Genomic DNA, 26,942 nt, shown 5'->3' on the forward strand with positions numbered 1-26,942 from the left:
ACCAAAAATAACTTCATTAAAGAACAAATCACGGTATTCTCGAAATCACACTATATCTACCATAAAATTTACTTGTACAATCAAAACAACACGACTTTGGGTATTTTAAAAACAACCGTTAACCTTAAAATAATTACACAAAAATTACCGAATAAAAGTAACCCAAAACGTACTCACAGTATGCGGCCTCGACACCAACCACTTTTCTTGTCAACGTCCGAGCAACACCAGAGCCCGTGGAACACTGAGGCCTTTCTTTTAAAGAAGGCGGGTGGGGATCGAAAGCACCCACTATGATTTCTGCTTAAATTTATTTATTTATTTAGTTATTAAGCTTACATCACACAGTACAAAATCTTACATCTAAAATGTGTGACCATTAATGTAAACATACGTTTCACAAAAAAATTAAAGAGAAATTTAAAATTAAAAATTAAAAAAAAAAGACAGTTAAAATACTTATATATAGGTAAATAACACATAAGAAACAGCTTTTGACGGCTGCCCTCAATATGAGAGCGAGGCGGCGGCGTCCTAATTGGCAAATTATTCTAAAATTAACGGTTGGTTACGAAGCTTATTTGTGAGTGATATCCTATCCCACTTCTGATTTTAGCAACCAGAAGTTATAATCAAATAAAAAAAACTATTCGAAATAAGCTACGAAGTGATTTAACCAAAAATAACTTCAGTAAAGAACAAATCACGGTATTCTCGAAATCACACTATATCTACCATAAAATTTACTTGTACAATCAAAACAACACGACTTTGGGTATTTTAAAAACAACCGTTAACCTTAAAATAATTACACAAAAATTACCGAATAAAAGTAACACAAAACGTACTCACAGTATGCGGCCTCGACACCAACCACTTTTCTTGTCAACGTCCGAGCAACACCAGAGCCCTCGGCAATATGGGGCCTATCTTTTATATAAGGCGGGTGGGGATTGAAACCCCCCTCTATGATTTCTGCTTATTTTTTTTTTATTTTTTTCGTTATTAAGCTTACAACATCACACACAGTACAAAATCTACTAAATATTTTACAAAATCTTACATCTAAAATGTGTGACAATTAATGTAAACATACGTTTCACAAAAAATTAAAGAGAAATTTTAAATTTTAAAAAAAAGACAATTAAAATCCTTATATATAGGGAAATAACACATTAGAAACAGCTTTTGACGGCTACCCTCAATATGAGAGCGAGGCGGCGGCGTCCTAATTGATCGTTCACGTGGCGACTTATTCTAAAATTAACGGTTGTTTACAAGGCTTATTTGTGAGCGAAATCCTATCCCACTTCTGATTTTAGCAACCAGAAGTTATAATCAAATAAAAAAAACTATTCGAAATAAGCTACGAAGTGATTTAACCAAAAATAACTTCATTAAAGAACAAATCACGGTATTCTGGAAATCACACTATATCTACCATAAAATTTACTTGTACAATCAAAACAACACGACTTTGGGTATTTTAAAAACAACCGTTAACCTTAAAATAATTACACAAAAATTACCGAATAAAAGTAACCCAAAACGTACTCACAGTATGCGGCCTCGACACCAACCACTTTTCTTGTCAACGTCCGAGCAACACCAGAGCCCGTGGAACACTGAGGCCTTTCTTTTAAAGAAGGCGGGTGGGGATCGAAAGCACCCACTATGATTTCTGCTTAAATTTATTTATTTATTTAGTTATTAAGCTTACATCACACAGTACAAAATCTTACATCTAAAATGTGTGACCATTAATGTAAACATACGTTTCACAAAAAAATTAAAGAGAAATTTAAAATTAAAAATTAAAAAAAAAAGACAGTTAAAATACTTATATATAGGTAAATAACACATAAGAAACAGCTTTTGACGGCTGCCCTCAATATGAGAGCGAGGCGGCGGCGTCCTAATTGGCAAATTATTCTAAAATTAACGGTTGGTTACGAAGCTTATTTGTGAGTGATATCCTATCCCACTTCTGATTTTAGCAACCAGAAGTTATAATCAAATAAAAAAAACTATTCGAAATAAGCTACGAAGTGATTTAACCAAAAATAACTTCAGTAAAGAACAAATCACGGTATTCTCGAAATCACACTATATCTACCATAAAATTTACTTGTACAATCAAAACAACACGACTTTGGGTATTTTAAAAACAACCGTTAACCTTAAAATAATTACACAAAAATTACCGAATAAAAGTAACACAAAACGTACTCACAGTATGCGGCCTCGACACCAACCACTTTTCTTGTCAACGTCCGAGCAACACCAGAGCCCTCGGCAATATGGGGCCTATCTTTTATATAAGGCGGGTGGGGATTGAAACCCCCCTCTATGATTTCTGCTTATTTTTTTTTTATTTTTTTCGTTATTAAGCTTACAACATCACACACAGTACAAAATCTACTAAATATTTTACAAAATCTTACATCTAAAATGTGTGACAATTAATGTAAACATACGTTTCACAAAAAATTAAAGAGAAATTTTAAATTTTAAAAAAAAGACAATTAAAATCCTTATATATAGGGAAATAACACATTAGAAACAGCTTTTGACGGCTACCCTCAATATGAGAGCGAGGCGGCGGCGTCCTAATTGATCGTTCACGTGGCGACTTATTCTAAAATTAACGGTTGTTTACAAGGCTTATTTGTGAGCGAAATCCTATCCCACTTCTGATTTTAGCAACCAGAAGTGATAATGAAATTTAAAAAAACTATTCGAAATAACACTAAATCTACCTTAAAATTAACTTATACAATCAAAACAACATGACATTGGGTATTTTAAAAACAACCGTTAACCTTAACCCTTATCTTCATTTTGTATAGTATACCATACATCCAACTTTATAAAAATATATGATCCCTATAAAATCATTTTTAACCCTTATCGTGGCAAGATTCTATTTTAGAAGAAAAGCAAAAAAAATTATATAGAAAAACAAGATGTATACTATTCTATACATTGCTACACGTACAGTGATTATCGCATTTTCAGGAATGTATATTATGCTATACATTGGTATATTTAGGGAGAGTTGAAATGTCACTAGTAGTTTTTAATATATACCAAAAGATTATTGTAAATAACATGATTTTAAATAAAAATAACTGTCTTGGTGGAAATAAAATGTTTAATAAAATTAATCTTTCTTGAACAACAAAATAATCGTAATTTAATAATTCAGAGACCCTATTGCTTGCAGTGGTACTCCAAAAAACATTTTCGATTCTTCACATAACAAAGATGAACCTTACATTTTGTTCACATCGTACTTGCCTGGCCAACTTTGCAGTACTTGCACCTCTCATATCCGGTTATTTGCGGCCAATGATCATATTTGTCACACCGGACATCATCGCATGGTTTTTATATTTGCTTTGTCCGGTATTACGTCTAAATTTTTCACTGAAACGTTTCGACCTCGTTTCGGTAGGCCACTGTAGATTTCGTACCTAAAATCTTCTAGACGATCCTGCTTTCTAGTGGTATTTATCATTTTGTTATGTCTGTGACGTAAAGCCAAGCGTTGTTGATGCCTACGAGTATATACAAAAGCTGGGAGAAAATTTTCATATACCACCTGTGCCATCTTATTCCAGTGCGATATAATGCAATCAGCATGTCTGCCAAATCGACACCTCTAATGTGACGATTATAGTCTTTAACAATTTTAGGACATCTAACATCAACACGAGATTTTGCTTCTTTGCCGAATCGTTTTATATTTTCGACAGGGTATGCATCATCATAAGAACCCACCAATGTGACCTGTTTATTATCAACCCACTAAGTATTTAATAATTATTTCTTTTTCAAAGCCTTTTCAGTTAGCAGGTTAGTAGCAGCATCTTTGAGTCTATTTTGTATTTTGTCTGATTGTTCCTTAACTAAATATACCATAATTTTCCCTCAACATAATTTATAGCAGTCTATTAGCCCAAAGCAAAAGAAACATGCAAAAAACCCATCGTTATAGTAAAGCCAAACCATATTGTATTATAGATATATATTTATATATCAGTTATGTAGTATTTCAGTAATAATAATATGTGTATTTTTTGTGGGAATCGAATCCCAACTTTGTGTGTAGCTTTCTACAACCACTATATCAACGAGGCAGTCAAACATAAGTTCAACTGTCTTTTAAATTGTAATAAAATTGGTTTAATATACATATAAGACAGACATACTTGCAATTTAATTTTTATAGTAAAGTCCATTAAAATATTCATTCCGTGCAGTTAGCAATGTATATTATTCTATACACTATCAACGAAAGGTAAATTACTGTAACTGCGGCATTGTGTAGTATAATATACGTTAGTAAAAAACACGACAAAAACATACTGATTCTCATAGCGACAACAGCATATTATATATAAAAATGTGTTAAAACAAACATTTAGGCATGTGTATTTTATAAAAAACATGCATATTTAGGAGTACAAACATAAAAATAAAATAAAACTTACTATAGATAAACCTGTGCGGCGCATTTTGACATTTATTTTTCACAATTGATTTAAAATTATGACAGATAAACTACTATTTTTATCTTTGAAGTATAAATAGACGTCTAGAAATGTCATGTGTTTAATAAAACTAAGTTAACCCTTATATTCATTTTGTATAGTATACCATACATCCAACTTTATAAAAATATATGATCACTATAAAATCATTTTTAACTTCCTAATTTTAAATCAATTGTGAAAAATAAACGTCAAAATGCGCCGCACAGGTTTATCTATAGTAAGTTTTATTTTATTTTTATGTTTGTACTCCTAAATATGCATGTTTTTTATAAAATACACATGCCTAAATGTTTGTTTTAACACATTTTTATATATAATATGCTGTTGTCGCTATGAGAATCAGTATGTTTTTGTCGTGTTTTTTACTAACGTATATTATACTATACAATGCCGCAGTTACAGTAATTTACCTTTCGTTGATAGTGTATAGAATAATATACATTGCTAACTGCACGGAATGAATATTTTAATGGACTTTACTATAAAAATTAAATTGCAAGTATGTCTGTCTTATATGTATATTAAACCAATTTTATTACAATTTAAAAGACAGTTGAACTTATGTTTGACTGCCTCGTTGATATAGTGGTTGTAGAAAGCTACACACAAAGTTGGGATTCGATTCCCACAAAAAATACACATATTATTATTACTGAAATACTACATAACTGATATATAAATATATATCTATAATACAATATGGTTTGGCTTTACTATAACGATGGGTTTTTTGCATGTTTCTTTTGCTTTGGGCTAATAGACTGCTATAAATTATGTTGAGGGAAAATTATGGTATATTTAGTTAAGGAACAATCAGACAAAATACAAAATAGACTCAAAGATGCTGCTACTAACCTGCTAACTGAAAAGGCTTTGAAAAAGAAATAATTATTAAATACTTAGTGGGTTGATAATAAACAGGTCACATTGGTGGGTTCTTATGATGATGCATACCCTGTCGAAAATATAAAACGATTCGGCAAAGAAGCAAAATCTCGTGTTGATGTTAGATGTCCTAAAATTGTTAAAGACTATAATCGTCACATTAGAGGTGTCGATTTGGCAGACATGCTGATTGCATTATATCGCACTGGAATAAGATGGCACAGGTGGTATATGAAAATTTTCTCCCAGCTTTTGTATATACTCGTAGGCATCAACAACGCTTGGCTTTACGTCACAGACATAACAAAATGATAAATACCACTAGAAAGCAGGATCGTCTAGAAGATTTTAGGTACGAAATCTACAGTGGCCTACCGAAACGAGGTCGAAACGTTTCAGTGAAAAATTTAGACGTAATACCGGACAAAGCAAATATAAAAACCATGCGATGATGTCCGGTGTGACAAATATGATCATTGGCCGCAAATAACCGGATATGAGAGGTGCAAGTACTGCAAAGTTGGCCAGGCAAGTACGATGTGAACAAAATGTAAGGTTCATCTTTGTTATGTGAAGAATCGAAAATGTTTTTTGGAGTACCACTGCAAGCAATAGGGTCTCTGAATTATTAAATTACGATTATTTTGTTGTTCAAGAAAGATTAATTTTATTAAACATTTTATTTCCACCAAGACAGTTATTTTTATTTAAAATCATGTTATTTACAATAATCTTTTGGTATATATTAAAAACTACTAGTGACATTTCAACTCTCCCAAAACATACCAATGTATAGCATAATATACATTCCTGAAAATGCGATAATCACTGTACGTGTAGCAATGTATAGAATAGTATACATCTTGTTTTTCCAAAATTTTCATGTCACGTTTTTTTTATTTATTTTTTTGATGATTTTTATGCCCCAAAGAAGCTACCTATATAATTTTGTTTTGCTTTTCTTCTAAAAAAAGAATCTTGCCACGATAAGAGTTAAAACAATTGCCTCGACACCAACCACTTATCTTCTCAACGTCCGAACAAGAACAGAGCACGTAGCACACTGAGCCTCAGTGACTGAGGTCTTTCTTTTATAGAAGGCGGGTGGGGATCGAAACCAACCACTAAGATAATTCTGCTTGATGAATTTGTAATAAACAAGTTTCGTGACATTTCGTGTACTCGTTCCACGACCGAACCCGAATCGACCATAGAGACAAACGGCAGTCATAGAAACGAGTGTCAAAGATTTCTTTAATATTTATTATTAATAAGTTTTAAATGTTTAAAGTGATATGATAATATACTACTTTCAATATTAATAATAATGACTATGGAGTCATTATTATTATCGACCATTGAATAGTCGTTAATTTATAGATCTAGCAACATTGACAAATTAAAAAAACCATTCGTATTAACGGCCTCGAACCAATTCGACTTTGACATTATTAATTGACAATGACAGCTGACACTAACACAATGTCTTCAATATTAATTATAAAGACTACAGACTATCAAATAGTCGTTAATTTGCAGATCCATTAATATTGGTAAATAAAATAAACCATATAACCGTTTTCAACTAATTTGACCCCGATATTACCAAATGATGATGAATGACAATTCCTTAAACATAAATAATAAATGCTATGAATTTACCACAGACTATCAATCCTTTATATTGTTTATTATTATCTTAAATATACTTATTTAGTTGAATTAAATATCAATCTTTATATTTTTGTAACAATATAATCATTATATAATATGAATTTGCGCCCATATATATACTTACGAACAAATTGCATTAAACCGGGAAACCAAAAGTGTTTTAAAATTAGGTCACAAGTCATGTCAACCCCGATATGTTCATGCTCGTCATGGAATACCCTCAGTAAGCTAGGCCTCTGACCCTTAGGTACATAACAAAGCAAACGCGGCTCTTCACCAACGGGTGAATAACGATAATAGAGCACATCGTTTTGACATACATATCGTCTGGGATCTAAATTACCTTCTCCGAGCTTACGTATGAGATCGGCGGTCTCGGAGTCGGCTGATTGAGCCATCTGCGCACAGTTCAAGGGCCGGGCCGCTCTAGTGGATTCCTACTCAAGTAATCCGCATGACCCATCATGGTACATTTACGATATTGAATTTCAAAATTAATGTCCTGCAGGTAAATCCACCAGCGTGCAACTCGTGGAAGAAAATGCTTCTTACATTCAATGGCCTTCAAGGCATTGCAATCGGTGATTATCTTAAAACTTATACCAACCAGATAATGCCGGAAATTTTGCTGATCCTTGACGACCGCCAACGTTTCTAATTCATAATATAAATGGTACTTGCTGGGCTCCGCGCCCTGGGTGACCCTACTAAAATATGTTACTACTCGTTTATTACCATCCGTGTGGGCCTGCACGAGCACGGCACCATATCCTGCACTGCTAGCGTCAGTATGTGAACTACACAGTGGAAAGGCTCGGGTCAAAAATCGCAAGTATTGGCTCGCTAGTCAATTGCTTCAAGAACTCTTGTCGGACTCGATCTTGTTCGGGTCCCTATTCAAACTTGACGTCTTTCTTAGTGAGACGCGATATACGGTCTTTGTCGCGTAACCTTCAATATAACGCTGGAAGTATCCAGCTAAACCTAAAAATATGTAGATATTATATATTGCTTTGAACAATTTCCAGGCGTAAAGTGCTACATGTCTCGGCTAGTTTTTTTTACATTGCGTGTTCAATTAAATAGATTCATTACTCGATCAATCGAAGTACATTTTGAAATAAAAATGAGTTTATCAACAACACACATTATTCATACAAATGTTAAACAAACAATGCGTGTTTAATTAACTTAGTATCGTTGATGATTTTCCGCCGAGCTCTAGTTTCGCGTGTTCCTCGCAGGCCACGTCGATGTTATAAAGACTTTTGAACCGCGCCTTCTTCACAGGGATTCTTTACTACGTACTTCGCTCACTCCAGTGAGCTGCTGTCCTGCACTTCAGGCGAATGACGACCCCGCGGCGGCCCAAACCCGAGGTCCCGGGAAAAGCCCGTGTCGGCTGAAAACAGCCCGAGCTTAGCTGTCAGGGCCCTTTGGCAACAGCGAGATTAATAATTTCCCAAATAAAAAATGTATAAACATGCATCATCGCATCGACGCGTGATTATGGCTTCATAGCGGCGTGTCCTCTACACATTCTGTATTAACGACTTAACGTAATCTTGTAGTAGCTTATCTATAACATATACAACTTGTTTTAAAAAAATCTCACGTTGAAAGAAGATAATTGAATTATTTGAAAACTTTCGGATGGCAACACAGTCATTGAATTTCTTAGGTTAGTATGGTTTATTGTCTTGATTTTATTTTTATTTATTTATTTATTCTATACATCATCCTAAATAGAAAAAAGTTGGCGTGGTGGAAACACAAACTGGACACAGTTGATACTTCATGCAATTACTCATTTTTATTTCTATTATTTATTTTTTCCGAATAGTTAACAGGTATAATAGCCTAAGCATTTAGAAAGCTTTATAATCAATGTGAGAGACAGTGATAACAGCAATGACTCTGATGAATCTATGCATATTGATTTTTTCGATTCTGATTTTGATTATTCCGAATTTGCCGCGCTTTTTCGTTATCTTCTTTCATTTGCCTGACTCTATCTGTCAAGTATTAATTCAATTATATACCTTTAATTCAAAACTCAATTGTCACTCATGTCTAGTTCTAGTCTGTGCCAATAACATTTTAAAACACTATTTTGTATGGAATATGCATTAAAGTATTTACTAATGATTATTTCTTGCTTTCGTTTAATACCCTACCTAGTATTATATCTCCATCTTTAAATTACAATAATGAACCTTCTTCCAAAAAGCCATAAAGAATTTAGTGATAAAGACTATTGGAATAAGTTTTTCAAAAAACGTGGAAACAAAGCTTTTGAATGGTAGGTTAACTTTAGATTTGCACATCTTACAAGTTAATTCCATGTATGTGACTAAATAAAATATTTTGCAGGTACGGGGAATATTTAGAACTATGTACATACTTACATAAATACATTAAACAGACGGACAAAATATTAATCCCTGGCTGTGGTAATTCTAGTCTTAGTGCTGATCTTTATGATGTTGGATTGAAACAAATAACAAACATAGATGTCTCAGAAGTTGTAATTAGGCAAATGAAGGCTAAAAATGTGGCAAGATCAGAAATGACCTTTACCTGTATGGATGCTATGAAAACAACATTTGAAGATGATGAATTTAATGTGGTACTTGATAAAGGTACATTGGATGCTTTAATGCCAGATGAATCTGAAGACACTATAGCAAACATTGATAATTATTTTAAAGAGATGAAGAGAATATTAAAAACAGGTGGAAGATTTATATGTATATCTCTTCTTCAGAGTCATATTTTAAAGAAACTAGTTGATGTATTTTCTGATAAATCATGGATGTTTAGAGTTGTTAGATGTCATGAAGCTGAGCAGAAAAATATTGAAAATGGTGATGGAACAACATTGCCAGTGTTTGTAGTTATTGCTACTAAGTTCAAACTGATGCCAAACTTGGTTTGTTCTTTTTTTACATTAATCTACCTAAGTTCATATAACTTTTCTTTCTTAGCAAGATCTTTATAGGTTTGAAATTACTGGTAACCATATAGCACTCAAGGTATTACTTACCTATAGAGTGTTTGTTATTGAATGAGTCCAGGAAATTGTATGTTAATATAAAGATTTTTCTACAAAAAAACATAATAGGAAAAACTTTTACTCTAAAAATCTAAAGATATACTTTATTACAGAATGTGCTATATATACACTCAAAAACATATTTTATGAAGAGATCATTATTTGTTTTGTTCATATTTTCAGCTTTTAGAAGTATGTTTAGCTGGTGAAAAAATGATAAGACTAAAATCGCCAGAAGAGTTACTTAGTTGTGTGAAGTCTGCTCAAGACACTGCATTTATCACAAACAGCTTGGGGAAATCACGCCTCGATGAGGATGATGAGGTAAAGTGGAATTTAATTAAACATGATTATAGATAGCCCATAGATAAATAGTAGTAGCATACATACTGATTTGGTTTCAATCAAATAAAATTAAAAAGGCATACAATTCTAAAAAATAACAATACCTTGCTCACTTCATAACTTACAAGCCTTATATTATAATGGCGCTTCTAAACGGGCCATGTTTTGCTGCAATTGATGGCTGCAACACTGTGGCCGGCAACATTGCAAAAAATAGCAGCCACACTATGCAATAATGCAGTAATGTCCCGGCCATATAGCCAAACATGTTTTGTATAGCCACATATGGCCGATGTTGCTCCGATGGGTGGCCGGACGATTGCTGGTCTATCGAATTCAACTGCAATATTGCACAGCCAGTTCTATTGTTGTTTCAGTCACTCTCTTTGTTATGGCACAGTGTATCCTTTTTTACGCGACATGAAGTTTGCTATGAGTGAAGTGTGCCTGTTGCTATATTCTGTGTTTTGCGATCAGCTGCATTTTGACGTTAAATTAAATATTAATTAAAATTTAGGCTACTACGTAAAAATGACTGCTACGTGGTCTAACGAAAAAATTACTGATTTCATTAATGAAGTACATTTATACCCTGAGTTGTGGGATATAAAAACCGACATAAACAATGATAGGAATGCTAAAAAAGATGCATGGAATGAAATCGCTGAAAAGTTTGGCATAACAAGCAACGAGGCTTACAAAAAAAATATTTTTATTTTTGGTCCAATTTTGTTTAAAAGAAAGTCTAATTAATAAAGAATAATTTATTATCAGGCTTATTTCAAGACTCAAATTGTCTACAGTTTCACGCCTATTTAAGTAAGGTCGAATCCACAATCTCTTCTTTTTCTGTTTCTTTTTTAAAACAATATAAGCTGCTGCGATCAGTGTGATTTCGTCAGCCATTGTTGCCGGTTTGTGTGGCCCGTTTAGGAGTCTGCATCATGGGCCATACTATTGCAGACATATTGCAACACATGGCCCAGCCATAGATTGTTCGGCCATCAGCTGCATTAAAATATTTTTGTAATGGCCGGGAAATTAGTTGCCAACAGTGCAGCCATCAATTGCAGCAAAACATGGCCCGTTTAGAAGCGCCATAATATACAGATAAATGAACATAACTACATAGTCAGTATCAAAATTCTGTCATAAATGGAAATAATGATAGAAACAAAAGTACTGATCAGTTTTTAATGAGTGATATATCAATTTATAGTACATTAATTAAGGAATAGAAATAGCATAAAATTATTTGAAATGACCTCCCTTATTTTTAATACAGGCCCTTAAGCGCCGCGGCCAGACGTCTATCACAGCACGCACCATATTGATGTCGATTTCAGAGTCGGCTTTCGGCTAATTTTTATGGGGTTTATCATAGACCTTCCTCTAAGACCTGCCAAATATTAAGGTCCGGACTAATGTCTTATTAAGTCAATGTTTTGAGGCTAAAACCAGGCTTGAGTGGTCTTGGCTTTGTGTGCAGGTACAAATTCTTGCTGAACTGCCCCTTTTCGCAAAAATGAACCTCAGTTGGCCTGTAATAGGACACTCCCAACCAGACCATTACTTATGGTGGATGATGTCCATGTTGCACCCTCGGAACTTTATTTCCAGCTTCTTCACAACTCCTAGCGTACACTCTGTATGCTAGGGCTAGTTCTTTTCTTGTCCTTAACACTGGAGACTTCATTGTACCTATCAATAGTACGGTACACAAACGTTATATTAAAAAATTTGAGCAACTTGAAAATGGTACTCAGCAAGTGCCCACAGCGGTGCAACGCAATAACAGCTATTCAGTTTTCTTTCAATGTCCACTCCATCGTGAAAAATTACGAAAACTGATTGTTTTTTGTTTTAAAACAAAAGTCAAACATTCAAAAATAGAAAGCAATAATTTTTTTATAAAATCATGTTCGAAATTTAAAAATAATGTGCCAGTGACAGAACTTTAGGACCAACTACGTATTTTGTCTATTAAAAACTTTTGAAGGCATAAATATTATGTATTAAAGGCTAGGTTTTGTTAAATCTAATTGAATAAATCATTTATGCTATCTATAGGCTGACTTTTATGATTTAATAGATTATAAAATATGGTAGAAACCAGAGAGGGAACAGAGATAAAGTATATTTATATGTTTAGCCAGTAGGAAAAGCTTAGGTCACTTATGTATATTTCTTTGAAAAAGCATGGCAACTAACCAGTTTTGTAACTTTTCTTTATGTTTATGAATTATGAAATGCTGACAGGATTTCTTTAAACAATTGAAGATGTAGGTTTTTCATTTTGACAGGTGTCCCTTGACCTTATGATGCCTGGGGAAGATACTCCCCGCTACACTCTGTATGTTGTAGATAAGAAAAAATCGCAAGCTGTTAACAAATATGCTGTATTTATTGTGCCGCAGGGAAGGTAAAATATTTGATTGATATTTGATTAAGAAATGCAAATTTATTGTGGTAAATAATATAACAGACCAGATATTGTTTGCAAAATCTGCATATCATGTTTATAATATCTTAATTATTATTGATCTTATCATACTTGGTTAACCCAATTTATAATGAAAGCAATAACTTATTTCAGTGAATATTACATTATCATAATTAATTTGTCTTACATTTTGTATCATCTATAATTAGAATATGAATATAGCTGTTTATTAACGTCCAGAAGGATCTTCATAATATTTACTAACACGCTTCTTTGGATACGTGCCCGTTATTCGGTGTTGAAAAGAACAAAAAGATATAGAGTGTATAACTTAAATAAAAAAATCATATTTTTTAAGGCTATTTCATGTTGAATATTATCTTAATATTATAATACCATACTCGCAAATACATACTATGAACTACAATGTTTAAAGTTAAAGATAAATTCGAATTTATTATTAATAATCTTTATAAGCCTCGACACACAAGTCTGGCAAAAGTTTAGGTATAAGATAAGTCGGTTTGAATCCCAGGCACCACCACGGTATAAACATGTCTATCGTGATTACATTGCGTGTGGCTCAACCAATTCTAAAAACTTTTCATATAGAAAACAGATATGTATCTGACATATATATGATAACTTTTATATTAAATTAGTTTTAACATTAGCGATTCCACAGTTTCTGTAGTATGCGTGCCACGCCTTAATTTTGGGCCAATCGTAGTCGCTGCGGAGGTGTATTCCATCATTATATTGTACACTGCAACAAACACAACATTTGGTCTAAAAGATTTGGAAAGTGCACTGTTTTGTGAGGAATATTTTAGTGTTTTTTTGATATTTTGATAATTTTATATAGATACTACTTTAAATAAGGTAAGGGTTCCGAATATTCGAAAAAACAGTATATTCTTTTAATTTTTCATTAATTCTAATGATTAAAGTTGTTTTTGATTTTTACGATTACTACACATTTAAAGAAAACTTAGTGAGAATTTAAAATATTATTATGTTTGCGTTAAATATGTTATCAAATAATTCAGAAAATCCATAGTTTTACTTAGTATCCGTTTGAGAAATATTTATCAATTATTCAGTTTCATTTGTCATTAAGTAGTCGTGTGGCTATATGAATTCTAGAATTTGACAAGCTATAGATTTTGTTGACATGGAATAACTAAAACTGTTTTATCATATTTTTGAATCGTTCTTTATTATTACATTGGGCAATCCTACGCACTCTGCGCGTTAAATTTAGACCAAAACATATACAGTTCGCTAATAAAGTTGTTTACCTGTTCTATATCAATGTTTTTGCCAATATGGTGTTAAGCGCAAAATTTCGATGTTTATGCAAATATCTATATATATAAAAGAAAGTCGTGTTTGTTACAACACTTATAACTCGAGAACGGCCGGACCGATTGCCATGGTTTTTGATTTGTTGGATTTGTTTCCGTCCCGAATAGCAGAATAAGCAATAAAATATGGGATAAGTTATCGAATAACAATAAATAAATTAATTAATTTTACGAATTCAAAAACCATATGGTGCCATCTGTTGACAAAACTACGCATCATTTTACGTCGAATTCGTGTCAGTTCAAGAAATTCCGATCTTGAGGTGAATGAGGAGATGCATAACCATGCTTTGATCCTAATCAAAAGATGTTGGATATCAGAAAGTGCTTAACATGCAGTATCGCCATATTGACGCTAGAGATGTGCCTAATGTGTAAAACTGCCATTATTCTTTCGCAATGGCAAGCAATAAAATATTTCTGTATTTGCAAAAGAGTTGTATTAATGTAATACTTAACATTAATGAAATCCTAAAATAAGTTAAATTAAAGTAACAACGATATTATAAGGTTGTAGGGCGGAACGAAGTTAGCCAGGTCAGCTAGTATAAAAATAAATCAGTGGCGCTACAACCTTTAGGTCTCAGATTTCTGAATCTGTTTCATGATCATTTTTAAATCTAATAGGCAAGCTGATCAGCCTCCAGTGCCTGACACACGCCGTCGACTTTTTGGGTCTAAGATATGTCGGTTTCCTCACGATGTTTTCCTTCACCGTTCGAGAAAATGTTAATTGCGCACATAGAAAGAAAGTCCATTGGTACGACCTCAGGTGTGAGAGTCGCACGCTGAAGCCACTTGGTTCTTTTGTATTTTTGTCATTTATGTAAACATAATTATTTTGTGCACGCCATCCGTACCTATAATCCAGAACCCACTTTGTTTCTAGTTTGTGTAACTTCTTGTTTTTATGTGTATAAATTTATTTATTCATAAAAATACATACAGCCAATGCGACAATGTAGAAATTAAAGTATAAAAATAGATATAATATTAAATAGACAGGAAGGACTGTTTAAAGTCATAGGTGTCGTGTCGCATCAATTTTATTTTTGTCGAACGTGTATTAAATTTTAAGACAAACACATTCTCTTACATTATTTCGCGATATCAGATCAGAACAAATACACAGGAAATTAATAAATCATTTCCAAGCATTCCATTGGAATAATGTACCGTTTTTTACGTTTATTAAAATAAAAGCTATTCACTATTATTTAAGGTGAGAGCAAATCAAATCAATCAAAATACGTTTATTCAGTTTAGATGCGTCTTAGAGCATGCTTATGAATGTCAGAAACGTTTTTAAAATTCGCGAAAGAGCAAGATCCCTCCATTCGCAAAACTACCAGGAGGCCTTGTTCTGAGAAGATCAGGCAAGAATCTCAGCAAGTTTTACCCTCCACATTACAATTTTTCAAAGGAAAATGTCATAAACAACGTCATTCAAGTCCACAAATATTTGAGAAACCACCTTTTAATTCCAGAGAGTCGGAGTGGTTGTTCGGTACACCAACAGGACGCAGGCAATTGCAGGATTCGGCGCGTTTTAGTAGACTCGTCGTAGCTGTGTTGAGAAGAGGACACCATTTTGAAAGTCTCGACGCTGTGAAAGAGGAATTAGCTCAGTCCGCGAAGATGCTCACACCAAACGGACTTAGTGGTCAGGTAGGAAGAGTTTAGGAATATGCAAGTCATCCTCTGTTTTATGTTTGAAGCGGTTTTACATTTTTTGAGTAGTTTTTTTTTTCTAATAGGCAATTTGGTGATCAGCCTTTTGTGCCTAACACAAGTCGCCGACTGTTTTCGCGTCGGGCACATGAAAGTCCATTGGTGCACAGCTAGGGTTGGAACCTACGTCTCAGAGATGAGCTGACGGCAAAGCAAAATACGAAATTCCACCCGTATCACCTCGATGTCCGTCTTTCCACAACTAAGCGTTTTTAAGACAGTTTTTTATTTATTTCCTAACCATTTCAACTTAGGGTCCTTTAAGAAAAGACCGCACCAATTCTTAAAAGACCGGCACCGCACTCGCGAGCCCTTTGGCATTGAGAATGCGGTATCACTTAAGATCAGGTGAGCTAACAGCCCGTTTGTCCCGTTAGATTAAATAAAATTAAATGTAACCATAATTGTAGAAAAGGTTACAAATATTTAGGTCTTCTTACTTTTTTAAATAATATATTAAGTTCGTATTTGGCGTTTTCGGCAGATTCCGTTTCTCTCGTTAGGTAGTGACGTCGGTCGTCGTGTGAAAGTTTATGAAGGCAGTTCGAAGGTGTCGGGAGAGTTTGTGGTGGAGGAAGTGGATGTTGGCGAAGATACCTTCAAAAGACTTATATTTTTGGATAATCAATTTCTTGTGCAGTCAGAGGCGAAGCTTAAAACAGGTACAATTATTACTATCGCAACACAATGACATTTCTATTCATTCATAACGCCCGCCTTCCACTGCCAGCAACGGACCCATTACAGACTGCGCTATACTCGTAACGATGATTTTCATACATTTTCATTTCCGTGGGAAACTCGGTTATCTCGCTAACCTCATATGTGACTCTTTCAACTTAGTCCATTAAAATGCTACATTTTTTAGGCCTTACCTTGCGTTTTTTAGAGGACGCAATTTTATTTTTTTGATGTGTAGGTGGGGGGTCAGTGTAAAGCTAAAGACAAGTTTGTGGGGTCGCCACCCTTGTCCCACGGCAGCCATCTTGGAAATAGGGGTTCAAATGGTATTTTCGATATATCTCTTAAACTATTTATTTGATAAAAAAAAATTTGTTAACATTTTTTGTTGCAAATTAAATTCTCTACAACTTTGGTCCAGTAACTTTTTGTCGTAGAACTATAAATAAAAAAGACTACCCCTCCCCTACACATCAAAAAAATAAAATTGCGTCCTCTAAAAAACGCAACCCCAAATGTAACTTTTCAAAGGACTAACTCGCTCTCTCTGCTTTGGTGGAAGCACATGAATGAAAATCATCGTCACGAGTATAGCGGAGTCCGTAATGGGTCCGTTCCGCTCGCAGTGGAAGGCGGGCATAAATCCGATAGCGGAGCGGACTTTGGTATAAATTTTAAAGTTACTAAGGAAGCGTTGAATATTCATGATTAAAGCCTATTTTGAAGCGATACAAGCACTAGGTCATATTTCATTCTAGAACGTTAGTCAAATTTAAAATTTAAGAGCTGTCAAACCATTTTTTCTGCATGAAGTTTGACATATTTGACAGCGCTCTAGACGAGATTCTGACTTCAGGTAAATTAGAAATGACCTAATAGTCTAGTCGACAAGTTGAAAATGCTACAAAACAGAGATACTGCTCTTAAAATTATGTGCGATAGCTCATTGGATCCGGAATGACGTCTAGAAAAATGTGCCAAAAGCGTGTATTAGCACATAAAAAATTGCAAAAGTTATAAATAATTAAAGATGAAAAAAAAAATGGCATTTCGTTTTTTGCCAATGTTTAACAAACTATTAATATTTAAGAAATTTCAAAAAAAGATTCTGAAAGAGGAGGAAATTTCCAATAAAAAACTCACAGCAGTATCTCTATTTTGTACCATTTTCAACTTGTCGACTAGACTATAAGTGTTGGAATCTGCCACTACGAACTCCTCTTGTAACAGTTTCTCAGTAAGATCTGCCGAAGCTATCGCACCAGTGCCTTTAAATTATTGTTTATTATGGATCAAAATTCTCGTAACCACCATTCATTAAATAATAAAATTTTTGGTAGGGGAGCCCACGATGCTAAATGGGGATTTACTCGAGCGTCGTAGAGACCTATTGGGATGCAAAGCTTAGATAATAAGAAGAAAAAAATGTTATATGATATATACCTTTTCATCGGTGGGGGAAGCGGATATAGATTGTTAAATATGTAAAAAAAAACTGTTGCATGGACATCCTCGAGCGCGTCAGATATTGATAGCATCAATGCCCTACGTATTTTTAATAATGTACGTATGTTAATCTGATCGTTTGCATGATGCGGGTGGTTGTATTTAAGGGTTGAAAATGAAAAAAAAATAAAAATTATCGAGCGCGTCAGATTTTCTAAGGGAGTGTTAAGTGCACCAAAAAAAAGCTCTCATTCACTAATCTGACGATTTCGATGGGACGCAAACCCACGGCCATTTTCATAATTTGCAAAAAAAAATCGCAATTTTGAAATACTCAAGCGCGTCAGATTAAGATATATGTGGTTCATCTCTATATTCTAAACGTACTGTCTCATAATCTGACGATTATCTAGAGGGATTCGCCTGATCTGACAAAAAAAAATTAGAAAAACGGTTCACCTAAAGCCCTGCAACTTCCCGCTAATTCCATTCCTGGGCGCTTAAAATTGATATTTTGAGCTCGCTGAGTTCAAAGAAATAACATTTCTATGCATTTGACCTCTCCCAGCTCGAAAGTCTGATAGAAGTTTCATAGAACACTATTTTTTGAATTTTCAAACCGCAATAACTTTTGAATGGATCAAGCAATTTTCACGCAGTTGGCGGCATTCGACGCAGTTTTATCATCCTCATAAGTCATTTTGCAATTTTAATTGATCGAACCACAAATTTCGGAGTAATCCCGAAAAAACACTTTTCGGGCTTCTTTTGTTCACGATATCTCTCGAACGAATCAACCGCTTTTGACCAGCTTGGTGGTGATCGACGTGGATTTTCAAGCTCAAAGGCGGATTAGTTTTTGAAGTTGATCGATAAAGAAACCTCTTTAAAAAAAAAAATTTCTTTTTTTTTTAAGATATTTCAAAATTTCTCAAAATCTATCGGTCCGAATCGGTTCAAATTCACAGGAAATGTAATTTTGAGGGAAATATATAGAACGCCGTTTAGTAGATTCCGATCGGTTTAAGGAAATGTAGGCATCACGCAGCTGCACGCATTTAATTTTATCGACGAATTTTTGTTATTTCGGCTCGCGGAAATCGTCAGATTATATATTTTTCATTATTCTTGAATTATTTCCTTCAAAATAAAATAAAATTAGCTACGCTCGAGAATGTCGAGATGACGTTTTTTTTTTACAACTTTGTTGCCCTCCCCTTTTTCTCCGTCACTCTCAAATTGTCAGATTAGTGGAATATACACTTTTTAGGATGTAATTAACTCACCCTACCTTAATCTGACGCGCTCGGGAATTTCTGATGGTCAAATTTTTTTTACTAATCTGATCCTGTCTCCTTCACGGGCGGCCTTATATATGGGCCTCATATTTTGTGAAGGTACTTAACCGGGTACAAGGTATCCCCCTATATATTAATCTGCCGCGCTTTAGTAAATCCCGAAATCCCCTCTTGGGCTCCCCTACCATTATTAAATAACAAATTTGTCATACCAATAAACCATTTTGAACATACGGAATTCATAGTTTGCATTAGAATCTGAGATTCGAAAGTATTCTCTCAGAAAGTAAATATATTACTTGTTCACACACATGCTTTTTTGCAGATATTTTCAATTTTCATTTGAACTAGGAAATTTGAGTTTATTTAAAAGAGAATAAAGACTTACCTAATAGTTAGCTGTAGTTAAATTGATTCATTGTCAAGTGATATTAGTGACACCTTCCATGCTTAATGTAATATCTTTACTTTGGCACGATTCAAATTTAAACAAAGCGTTAACGGATATAAGCGCGTCATAAATTTATAATATTTACATTTACTTTTGGCCTTGCATTGATCATGGTTAGATAATATTTTATTAAGATTTACATACATTTAAAGAAAAATCTTTTTAACCGGATTAAAGTTATGTATTATTATATATAATATGCCAAAACTCTCCATCTTTTAGTTGATACCAACTCCGGGGAAATAAATATATAGAGCAAGATCCCAGCAGAAATGCTACCAACTCTTCATTTTTCTTCAAAATATTAAACGGCTTTTGCTTGCCCTTTTTGAATAATAATAATTTTTCAAGTAATTTTCATGGCTTTAACAGCGCAGTCGGTCTCACTCAGTCTCATGCGCGTAGATAATGCTCTCGCGCTCATAGAGATATTAAAATTTAGTTTAGGGGATGATTGGCCCCTTGGATCGGTCTGTCTTCTTGTCAAAGCTTTTAAAATAGTTGTGGGATGAACATATATAAAAATGGAGCGTCAGAATTTACGTGAAGTTGACTAATTATTTTGAGACCCTTAAAGCGTCTGTTAAGCAATATGGCCGACGGAAAGTGTCTGGGAGTATTGACAGTTTATTTTTAACTATACACTCGAAAACATATATAAAAATCAGCCATGAGAATTTACGTGAAGTAAGTAATGTTTTTGTGTACCTTGATTACCTGATACCTGGAAATTGGCCGTTTGACCTAGCTAGCAGGTAGGCATACGATCATAGTACATACTAACACTACCCAATCGTCCACATTTCATCCGTCAGAAAATACGTGACGTCTGGCGGCCCTGGGATCTTGGACCAATAGATAATGCAACTTTCTCTACGGCTGTGATACTTTTTGACATCCAACACCTTTTGTCTTCAGTCACCGTGACCATGCACGCTGTAAAGTAAGCGAAACGTCGGATAAATTTAAAATTATGTTAAATAGTTGTAAATTTATAATACATAACTTTAATCCGGTTAAAAAGTTTTTTCTTTAAATGTTCTTTCTTATGTGTCTTTAAAATTATAATACCTTTTATATGTTTAAATTAATGTGATAAATGAATATTTATTATTTCAATATATTTGTCATGTTTGAAATATTTTTTTTCAGTTAAAAAGAAGAATAAAACAAAGCAAGTGATTGATTTTGGTCATATATCACAATACCATTCCTTTATGTGTGCATGTTTGCACCTGACTCCGGCAACAGATATAGCCATAATAGGTCTAGGTGGAGGCGGTCTATGTATGTTTCTCAAAAAATGCTACCCAAAAATGAAAATCACTGCAGTGGACTTGGACCCAGCTATGTTGGAAGTGGCCAAAAATCAGTTTGAGTTGGAAGTAGATGAGCGATTGAGTGTGCAAATTAAAGATGGTTTGGATTTCTTGAAGGAAGAGGCTGACATATGTAAGTAATTTATAAACCATTTTTACATAGTGTATTACAAATAGCAGATGAGTCATCTTTGTCTATACTGCTTAGTGTAGAAATGCTTGAAAAAATGAGAAATAATTTCCTTTGCATCCTTCTCTCCAATAAGGGAGTGTTCAAGTATTACGTAACGAATTTTGGAAGGGGGGGGGGGGGGTCCTTTGGTAAAACGTTACGATGCGGGGCGGGGATTGAATTACGCGTTATTGTTAAAAAAACGACTTTCCAGTACTTTACACCACATAATGGTAACTTTTAGGTATAAAGAGTCCCTAGGTGGTCACGAAACGTTTTATTATTATGTACAGAAAAACGTTACGGCGCGTTACGGGGGGGGGGGGGGGGGGGGACACGTAATAACTGCATGAACGTTCCCTAAGCTACTTATGGCATCATGAAACTAAATAGTGTACAATAAATATATCATGGTTTAAGAGGTTTAATTTGTACATTTCATTTCTTTATTTATTTAGTTAAAAAGAATTACTATTAAAAAACAAAAAACCAGTATTATTATATCATCATACCCATTATATACATAAAATAAGTAATAATTATTGGATTAAAATAACTATAAAACTGGTATATAGCCCATTGTTTGTAATCTTTTTAATTAAAGATTTTTCAATTCCAGGCCGCCAGTATAGCTGCGTGATGTTTGATGTAGACAGCAAGGATCGAACTCTGGGTCTCTCATGTCCACCGCAACAGTTTCTGCAGGACGAAGCACTGAGTCACGTCGAGAGGATACTTACGAATGACGGTATAACTTTATTTTAAGATGTTTTAGAAAATATAATTTTTGTTTTAAGATAAATAGCATGTATTTTTGAAGTTATACTTCTTTAGGTGCGTTATGAAAAATTGATGAGTGAAATTTTACGATGCGCGCGCACCGTGACACAAAATTAATAGAATGAAGTTTATTTATTTAATTTTTCAAATGTAAACTGAACTTTATTGACTATAATGACTACTTTTCCAGTCTTTGATTATTTAATTGTAATTAATTATTTGCATGCAATCAAAAACTATTTTTAATAATGCCAAAGAAGTATACGCACCCTTTTTTTAAAAACTAAAATATCAGTTTTATGATTATATTATGTATTTACTAATTTAACCATGAAGTAATATTAAAAAAACATTTTCTAGGTCACTTTATCCTCAACTTTGTGTGTCGAGATAAAAGTCTTCAGGAGAAAACGATTGAAACGCTAAAGCGGCATTTTAAGCACATAGTGTCGGTTAAACTGTATGAAGAAGTTAATGAAATAATTTTTGCTACAAATAGCAATATGCCTTATAATATTGAAGTTTTAGAACAAGCTGCTAAAAATTTAAACGCAACTGCGCGGAAGCAAAATTTAGTTAAAATAAAATGTGTTGATTTAAAAGACTTTTTGCAAGCTGTTACTATTGAATCATAGATGTATATATATTTTAATAAAGTTATTAAGTTATATAGTTTTTTTATTAAGTAGTAAAGGTATGCATTGGTTCTACCTCTTTCTCGTAATGAGCACATGTTAGACATTTCAACGTTAAATAAGTAAAAAAAATGTAATTATGCAAATTGTGATATATTGAAGTTATACTTCGTTAGGCGCGTTATGAAAAATTGATGATAGTGAAATTTTACGACGCGCGCGCACCGTGACACAAAATTAACAGAATGAAGTTGCCCACGGAAGATGTTACGGCATTGGACATAATTTAAAAACAACATTCGAATAATAATAGAATTTATGTTACACTTAATGTAAGAGAATTATAATAAATATTTACTTATTTAATTTTTCAAATGTAAACTGAACTTTATTGACTATAATGACTCCTTTTCCAGTCTTTGATTATTTAATTGTAATTAATTATTTGCATGCAATCAAAAACTATTTTTAATAATGCCAAAGAAGTATAACTTCTTACGCGCGTACTTAAGTACACGCACCGTTGAGTGTTAAAGGTACGCATTGGTTCTACCTCGTTCTCGTAATGAGCACATGTTAGACATTTCAACGTTAATAAAGTTAACACTTTTTTAATTATGCAAAATAGTGATATATTTTTAATTTGTTGCTATAAAAATTAGGAAGACCCTTTTAGCGTGTACTTCAATCCCAGAGGTCGTGCTTTAACGGTTGTGCGCCAACGTGGTTTCTTTGTGCGTATTACGTAGTTCTAGTACTGCTACAATCTCTACATTTTGAGGAGGCTGGCATACCTCTGACTCAAAAAAAATTATGGCATTTGTCAAGACACAGAACTGCAATAATATAAGTATGTAATATTACGAAATATATAAGAGATTGATTCCTTGGTTCGAATAGGTGAATAAAAGTTTAAAAATTTGCTATAATTTCATCTTAGACCAAAACAATTATATTAAGCAATTCTTATAGAATTTCTTAATATTCTATTTCATTTCATTTCATTTCAACTATTTTGGTAGATCGACTTGTTTCTTGGCAATTTTTTTCGACATAATTTAACTTTAATTAACCATTTGAGAAATATGAGTTAAAACCTTGTGTAAAATAGTTATGATTTAATGATTATTTATCTACTAATACCTAATATAGGTAAAGCTAAGGTTTTAACTTTAAAATCTCTACTTTCTATTCAAATATATGCTATGGTGAGTCTAAATGAAACAGAAAATAAAATAAAACGCATTTAATGCCATTTCTTTGTATTCGCTCACTCGACTAGTGTCCATGATCAATTTACTTTATTGTCCCAAGCGGCATTACAAAACAATTCAACAACTATCATTAGGCTCCCTAATTTATCACAATTGGCACCTACACAGCTCTAACATTCATACAAATAATATACAATAATTTAACAATAATTACATCCACATTGAAATAAATTACAATAGCCAAATAGCATAGAAACATGATTATATAAGTCCTAAAACACTTTTTTAAGGATATTTTTTAAACTTTTCTTCTTTTTACCGTTTTCACTATACTGTGGTCCGTTTTGTGAAATATCTGTGGATTCTGACCACAGACTACCAGTAGGCGACTCAGAAGCAGCCTTTTTACCTATTTTTCCGTTAAAAATAGGCTCAATAGTCCTCATAATGGGACTAGGAGTACTTCGGAGACTTTGTCTGTTTAAAGTTCTTAGGAAAGCGGGAGACGAGAGTCGCCTCGTTTTCAGAGTCTTGTTCTTCAAGTTGTTGAAGAAAGACCCGTTGGTTTTTGGTAACTCTTTTTTATTTACATCAATAAATTCTACTGGTTCTGGTATGGGCGCGAAATATTCGTTTGCGTCTAACGCTATTGGATTCTCGTCTAGCTTTCTGATTTCATCTTGATTTGTGTTAATGTTTGTATTTAATTCTATGTGTTGTTGATACACTGATGGTTTTCGTCGCCTGTTCTTCTTGGCTACTTGCCATTCTCCATGGTTATGTTCTATTTCTACATCTTCGGTAGACTGTCTTGCAATTTGGAATGCCTCCTCACTTGGCCGCCTTTTCTTCGCAGCAGGAGTTGCATGTCCACTCACACCTTCCACAGATCGCCTTCTTAATTTCTCCTGTCTTTTCTTTATCTTTTTCGGTACATGCAATATGACTGGTTCTGGCTTTTGTTTTTGTAACAGATAATAAATGATTCCTATAACTATTAAAACTTGGAAAACTATAAATTTAAAGAACGTTACGTTTCCGAACCAGCTATCTCGATCTTCCATAAGTAGTTCCATATTTATGGCCATTTTAGCTAGTTGCTCTTGCAAGTTGCTCATTTGCTCTATGTACTTTTGTTCCCGTTCGTTGCTTTTCTTTCTTTCTTCTGTCATCTGTACCAAAGTTTTCTCGAAAGATTTCTGCATTTCTTCAACCTGTTTCTTATATCGCCTGCTCAACTCTTCTAGATACTGCCCAGAGAGAGACATGTTACGCTCGAGCGTCTGAAATTAGAAAAATATTTGTCATATATATTATACACTAGATATGTATATGGTTTCACTATTTGGCTTCGATTAAATATATTGTCAAAGAACAATGCATTTAATACGCTGGAATGAAAAAAGACAGGTGAGTGCATAACGTTGCAATTCGACTGAATAAGTTTGTATGCATTAGGGAAGTTGCAATCCGTAGCCGTATCAAATATTTCGATCGAGGACTTCTCTGGTTGAGACAAAACCGAGTATCGAGTAGGTAAAGTTTGTACCCGGCACAGCTTTAAATCTGATTTGAAATATATAACTCATACTCTTAAATTCAATTTTAATTTAATTCAAACTATTATATTAAAAACTAATAATAAACACCTACCTTAACCCTATTTGACAGCCGCAGAAACACAGATTCCTTCTGTATCGTCGATTGTGCTTGGTTCTGATTAACAGTATTCTGACTGCCTGGTTGCGGGTCTACAGCCATCTGATCAAAATAAATATATAAAGCTGTCACCGTCAATAGAAACTACGGGTTCACTTATATCCTCAGCATTATTTGACGAATCTTTGGTTTTTTCTATCAATATTTCCGGTTTACTGTATTTCGTATCTGTTTTCAATATATCCTGTTTCTCTGCTTCTGCAGTTTCAACTTTGCTATCGGGTAATATGTCTTCTTGGGAAACTAGCACTACCGTGTCTTCAACTACCACATTAGATTCATCTTTATTATCATCTTTTTTATCTTCTTTTATATCTATAGGAGTACTATCATTCTTTTCTTCAGGTACTGTAGGTTTCTCTTCTAATGTCAATGTTTTTTCATCATCTTTGTCACTGACTGTGTTTACTGCAATTAATTTGACATCTTGTTCGCTGTTGGTTTCACTATGATTTTGAGGCGATTCGTCGACGGTTATATTTGTGGTAACATTTAATTCAGACTCAAAACTCGTATTCAGAACGACCTTCTTTTCTTTAATAGCGAGAATGTTACACAACGCGGCCAAATATTTTGGCGGAAATAAAGCGTTCATGTATGCTACACGCTCCTCACTAAATTCTATAGTCTTTGTACTTTTAAAATCTAAACCGAACTTCTGACATATGCCGGTACACTTTAAAGTATCTCTAAGGAATACAGTTCGCACTAAATTTGTTAATTTGTCCGAGCTACAACTAAGAAGTTCATACACATCACTGTAAAGAATGTCACTACAGTTATCACACACTATAATATGGCTTGGAGAGCAACACCGTTTGTACACTTTGTCTGATAATGTATCGTTTTGTTCATTCAGGTCAGCACCCGCAACACTCTCAAAAGAGCTCCAGCACTAAGGCTGTGTCAGGGACTGCGCTTGATTTGTGTTAAAAAAACACATCTTTCGGGACAGCGCCCGTTGTACTCATAAAAGAGCACCAGCACTAAGGCTGTCAGGACTATGCCTGATATGTGTTAAAAAAACACATCTTTCAAGTCAGCACCCGTAACACTCTCAAAAGAAGTCCAGCACTAAGGCTGTGTCAGGGATTGCGCCTGATTAATATTCATTCAGGTCAGCACCCGTAACACTCTCAAAAGAGCTCCAGCACTAAGGCTGTGTCAG

General features: G+C 33.9%; 3 protein-coding genes across 3 annotated transcripts; 1 reads left to right on the plus strand and 2 right to left on the minus strand.

The window, feature by feature from the left end:
• The first annotated feature begins 9,194 nt into the window (after window positions 1–9,194).
• On the plus strand, window positions 9,195–22,876 carry LOC125053086 (eEF1A lysine and N-terminal methyltransferase homolog). Its single transcript, XM_047654295.1, has 9 exons — window positions 9,195–9,420; window positions 9,492–10,050; window positions 10,357–10,497; window positions 12,822–12,940; window positions 15,816–15,996; window positions 16,544–16,721; window positions 21,088–21,387; window positions 22,046–22,174; window positions 22,567–22,876. Exons 1-9 carry the CDS (start codon window positions 9,329–9,331, stop codon window positions 22,839–22,841), a joined length of 1,974 nt encoding a protein of 657 aa, XP_047510251.1. The 5' UTR covers window positions 9,195–9,328; the 3' UTR covers window positions 22,842–22,876.
• Window positions 22,877–24,072: 1,196 nt separating this feature from the next.
• On the minus strand, window positions 24,073–25,821 carry LOC125053253. Its single transcript, XM_047654514.1, has 2 exons — window positions 25,709–25,821; window positions 24,073–25,338 (listed from the first exon to the last, which is right to left on the minus strand). Exons 1-2 carry the CDS (start codon window positions 25,814–25,816, stop codon window positions 24,328–24,330), a joined length of 1,119 nt encoding a protein of 372 aa, XP_047510470.1. The 5' UTR covers window positions 25,817–25,821; the 3' UTR covers window positions 24,073–24,327.
• Window positions 25,821–26,519, minus strand: LOC125053254. The gene has a single exon (XM_047654515.1). It carries the CDS (start codon window positions 26,367–26,369, stop codon window positions 25,821–25,823), a length of 549 nt encoding a protein of 182 aa, XP_047510471.1. The 5' UTR covers window positions 26,370–26,519.
• Window positions 26,520–26,942: the final 423 nt, after the last annotated feature.

The sequence above is a fragment of the Pieris napi genome, chromosome 10 (genome assembly GCF_905475465.1).
Source record: "Pieris napi chromosome 10, ilPieNapi1.2, whole genome shotgun sequence".
NCBI classification, from domain to species: Eukaryota; Metazoa; Arthropoda; class Insecta; order Lepidoptera; family Pieridae; genus Pieris; species Pieris napi.

What these genes read in the sequence shown, in the direction of transcription:
- LOC125053086 (XM_047654295.1), top strand. Translation starts at nt 9,329, where the DNA reads ATGAACCTTCTTCCAAAAAGCCATAAAGAATTTAGTGATAAAGACTAT. An exon ending in TCAAACTGATGCCAAACTTG is followed by an intron (nt 10,051 to 10,356) that starts GTTTGTTCTTTT and finishes TCATATTTTCAG; the next exon opens with CTTTTAGAAGTATGTTTAGC. An exon ending in TTTATTGTGCCGCAGGGAAG is followed by an intron (nt 12,941 to 15,815) that starts GTAAAATATTTG and finishes TTTTAATTCCAG; the next exon opens with AGAGTCGGAGTGGTTGTTCG.
- LOC125053254 (XM_047654515.1), bottom strand. Translation starts at nt 26,369, where the DNA reads ATGAACGCTTTATTTCCGCCAAAATATTTGGCCGCGTTGTGTAACATT.
- LOC125053253 (XM_047654514.1), bottom strand. Translation starts at nt 25,816, where the DNA reads ATGGCTGTAGACCCGCAACCAGGCAGTCAGAATACTGTTAATCAGAAC. An exon ending in GGCTGTCAAATAGGGTTAAG is followed by an intron (nt 25,339 to 25,708) that starts GTAGGTGTTTAT and finishes TTCTAATTTCAG; the next exon opens with ACGCTCGAGCGTAACATGTC.